The sequence below is a fragment of the Carlito syrichta genome, unplaced genomic scaffold (assembly GCF_000164805.1).
Source record: "Carlito syrichta isolate Samal-C Ts95f unplaced genomic scaffold, Tarsius_syrichta-2.0.1 Scaffold311480, whole genome shotgun sequence".
NCBI classification, from domain to species: Eukaryota; Metazoa; Chordata; class Mammalia; order Primates; family Tarsiidae; genus Carlito; species Carlito syrichta.
The window spans coordinates 82,309-85,955 of NW_007255576.1; the positions used below are offsets into that span (position 1 = coordinate 82,309).

Sequence of the window (3,647 nt, forward strand, 5' to 3'; positions counted from 1 at the left end):
AAATAAAATAAAATATTTATCTTTATTACTGGGTGTTTTGGCACCTCCTTACATTTTGCACCTGAAGTGAGTGCCTGGGCTCTCCTTACCCCAATCTCCGCCCTGCCCCAGTCTTGATGATCTGCAATAATGTTATGACCAGGTCAGTTCTTACCGCCTCACAGCTTCTGGGATGTCCCCCTTACACCCTTTTCTTCATCATTGCCACTTGTAACATAGCTGACCCTAAAAGTAGTTTTTGCTATACAAGTCACACAGAACTAGGAAGGTAAGTATGTTAGGAAAAAGGAAAATACTCTATCATCCATATTTCTACATCAAATTGAAATAATCCACTTCCAGGATTAGACCTATGTTGAGGTGAGTGGGACATTCACCTCAGGTGCTAAATGTATGAGAGGGTCGAAAAACTCAATAGTAAAGATAAATGAGATTTATTCTAGTATTTAAAAAATTTTAGATTAATACCAAAAGTAGCCACAGTGAACACATTATCCTTTTCAGTACAAAATCAGTAACAAACCGGGCTCGGTGGCTCAGCCTGTATTCCCACACCTTTGGGAGGCTGAGGTGAGTGGATTGCCTGAGCCCGCGGGTTTGAGACGCGCCTAGGCAACTTGGTGAGACCTCATCTCTACAATAAAAAATCAAAAAATTAGCCAGGCATGGTAGTGCGCGCCTGTAGTTCCAGCTACTTGGAAGGCTGAAGCAGAAGGATTGCTGGAGCCCAGCAGGTCGAGGCTGCGGTGGCCGGGAGCGGCCACTGCACTCCAGTCTGGGCGGCAGAGTGAGACTCCAACTCAAAAAAAAAAAAAAAAAAAGAATCAGTAACACTGCTGGGTCAAGCTATACTGGAGTCTCTGCAAAAAGAACAATAGTAATACTCATTCTGTCTTTGTTTAAAATGCTGATATTTTGTTCATCATGAGTTTCTTGGCATTAATTTTATTTTGTCAAATATTGCATTGAAATATGATTTATCTTAGTTATGGAGTTTTTTTGTCAGCCCCTTATATTTTGTACCCAATTTAAGTGCCTTGTTCACTCCTAGTCCTGGCTTTGATCCATCCTTTGGGATGATCAGAGTTACCCTTTACTCCAGAAAATAGCCTTGTGACTTATAAATTTGGAATGTGACCATGATGAGTCTGGGTTAAAAGTCTATGTTGGGCTCCCGCCCTACAAGCAACTTTTTTCCAGTCAAAAGTCACATGGTTAAGGTATGATAATTCACCATGAAAACTATGCTTCTAAATTCATTTCTATCATTATCCAGTCGACTGGTACAGGCTGAGGAAAGACAACAACTTGAGTTGCTTTATAAGAATGTCAGGATACCGTTACTAGGAGATGAAGAGGAGGGCTCTGAAAATGAGGATGAGTCCACATACCTGCTTCCTGAGAATGAGAAGGAACTGGAAAAGTTCATTCATTCAGGTAAAGGATCAACCAGTGTGTCTTGTCAGAGCCAAAGTCACAAAAAAGCTAAACCGGCAATGGTAGTTTAGTTTTCAAAAGCAGAGATAAGTGGGAGTTCATGGAGTTTGAAGTAAAAAAGACAAATATGGCCACATTCACAGAAATGAGTGATCCTCATCAAATTATACACAGGGGCAAACAGCTGTGTGCAGTTGCTTTTTGTTGTTGTTTTCGTTTGCTTGTTTTTGCTGGGGATTCCAAGGATCTAACACCGATTTCAGGAAACAAAATTTTTCCAGGATACAATATTTTCCTTAAATATACTTATTATTTTGTGACATTATTCCTGTGTTTAGAACACAGGCAAATGTACCACCTGCACCATTTGCCTTAATCTGATGTAAAAATGGGATCCAGGCCCACAAAATAGAGGTCGCTACCCCCAGGTGAAAGATCCTTGTAAGAGAGCTATCCATCATAGACACGTTCTGCACGTCCTTGGGAGGAGAGGGTGACACATCTGCTTATGTGGTCATATAAACCTGATTTTATAGAAGTTCTGAGATTCTTTGATACCATTTTAAAAATCCTAAAGCAAAAGCACAGAGAGTTCAGTGTCTGATTCAGTCATATTACCCAAACCTTGCATGTATTTTCTCTCTAAAAACTCCAGACATGGCCAGGCTCGGTGGCTCAGCCTGTAATCCCACGCTTTGGGAGGCCGAGGTGAGCAGATTGCTTGAGCCCGCTGGTTCAAGACCCGCCTGGGCAACATGGCAAGACCTCATCTCTACAATAAATAAAAAATTAGCTGGGCGTGGTAGCGCGCGCCTGTAGTTCCAGCTACTTGGAAGGCTGAGGCGGAAGAATCGCCAGAGCCCAGCAGGTCGAGGCTGCCAGTCTGAGCGACAGAGTAAGACTCCAACTTAAAAAAAAAAAACTCCAGACATGAACAAAAGAAAGAGACTGAAAGGCCAAGGGAAGAAGAGTTCATTGATGTTTACTGAAATAGATGGCCTTTGTCATAGCCTGTAGAAAATATTTTTTATTTTCCTTTTTCTTTTATTTTCTTTCTTTCCTTCTTCTTCTTCTTTTTTTTTTTGTAGAGATGGGGTCTTGCTTTTTTTGCTCTGACTGGTGTTTAACACCTGACCTCAAGCCATCCTCCTACCTTGGCCTCTCAAAGTGCTGGGATTACAGGCGTGAACCACCATGCCAGCCCAGAAAATATATTTTCTTTCTTTTTTTTTTTTTTTGAGTTGAGTCTCACTCTGTCGCCCAGACTGCAGTGCAGTGACCACTCCCGGCCACCGCAGCCTCGACCTGCTGGGCTCTGGCGATCCTTCCGCCTCAGCCTTCCGAGTAGCTGGAACTACAGGCACACCCTACCACACCCGGATGATTTTTTGATTTATTGTAGAGATGAGGTCTCGCCAAGTTGCCCAGGCGGGTCTTGAACCCACTGGCTCAGGCAATCCACTCACCTCAGCCTCCCAAAGCGCAGGATTACAGGCTGAGCCACCGAGCCCAGCTAGAAAATATATTTTCAATGTGTTTTTGTTACATTGGATGCTAACTTTCTATATTTTTTAAAACTTGGCACTCATAAAATTTTAATACAAAATGTGGGAAAACAGTTTTGTTGTTTTTTTTGAGTTGGAGTCCCACTCTGTCACCCAGACTGGAGTGCAGTGGCCGCTCCCGGCCACCGCAGCCTCGACCTGCTGGGCTCCGGCGATCCTTCTGCCTCAGCCTCCTGAGCAGCCGGAACTACAGGCATGCGCTACCACGCCCGGCTGATTTTTTAATTTATTTTAGAGATGAGGTCTCGCCAAGTTGCCCAGGCGGGTCTCAAACCCGCCGGCTCGGGCTCAGGCAATCCACTCACCTCAACCTCCCAAAGTGCTGGGATTACAGGCTGAGCTACCGAGCCCGGCTGCGAAAACAGTGTTTTTGTTTTGTTTTGTTTTTTGAGTTGGAGTCTCACTCTGTTGCCCAGACTGGAGTGCAGTGGACGCTCCCAGCCACCGCAGCCTCGACGTGCTGGGCTCCAGCGATCCTTCCGCCTCAGCCTTCCATTAGCTGGAACTACAGGCACGCACTACCTCACCCGGCTAATTTTTGATTTATTATAGAGATGAGGTCTCGCTGCCCAGGCGGGTCTCAAACCCGCGGACTCAGGCAATCCACTCACCTAAGCCTCCAAAAGGCACGAGATTACAGGCTGA

The 3,647-nt window shown here is 44.6% G+C and overlaps 1 protein-coding gene across 1 annotated transcript in view; it reads left to right on the forward strand.

Moving 5' to 3' along the window:
• Positions 1-3,647, forward strand: part of CUNH19orf18 (chromosome unknown C19orf18 homolog) — a 14,005-nt gene that overhangs the window by 9,846 nt on the left and 512 nt on the right. The window contains exon 5 of the mRNA XM_008068696.1: positions 1,277-1,437. Coding sequence (XP_008066887.1) covers positions 1,277-1,437 — 161 coding nt within the window. The remainder of the gene's footprint in view (positions 1-1,276; positions 1,438-3,647) is intronic.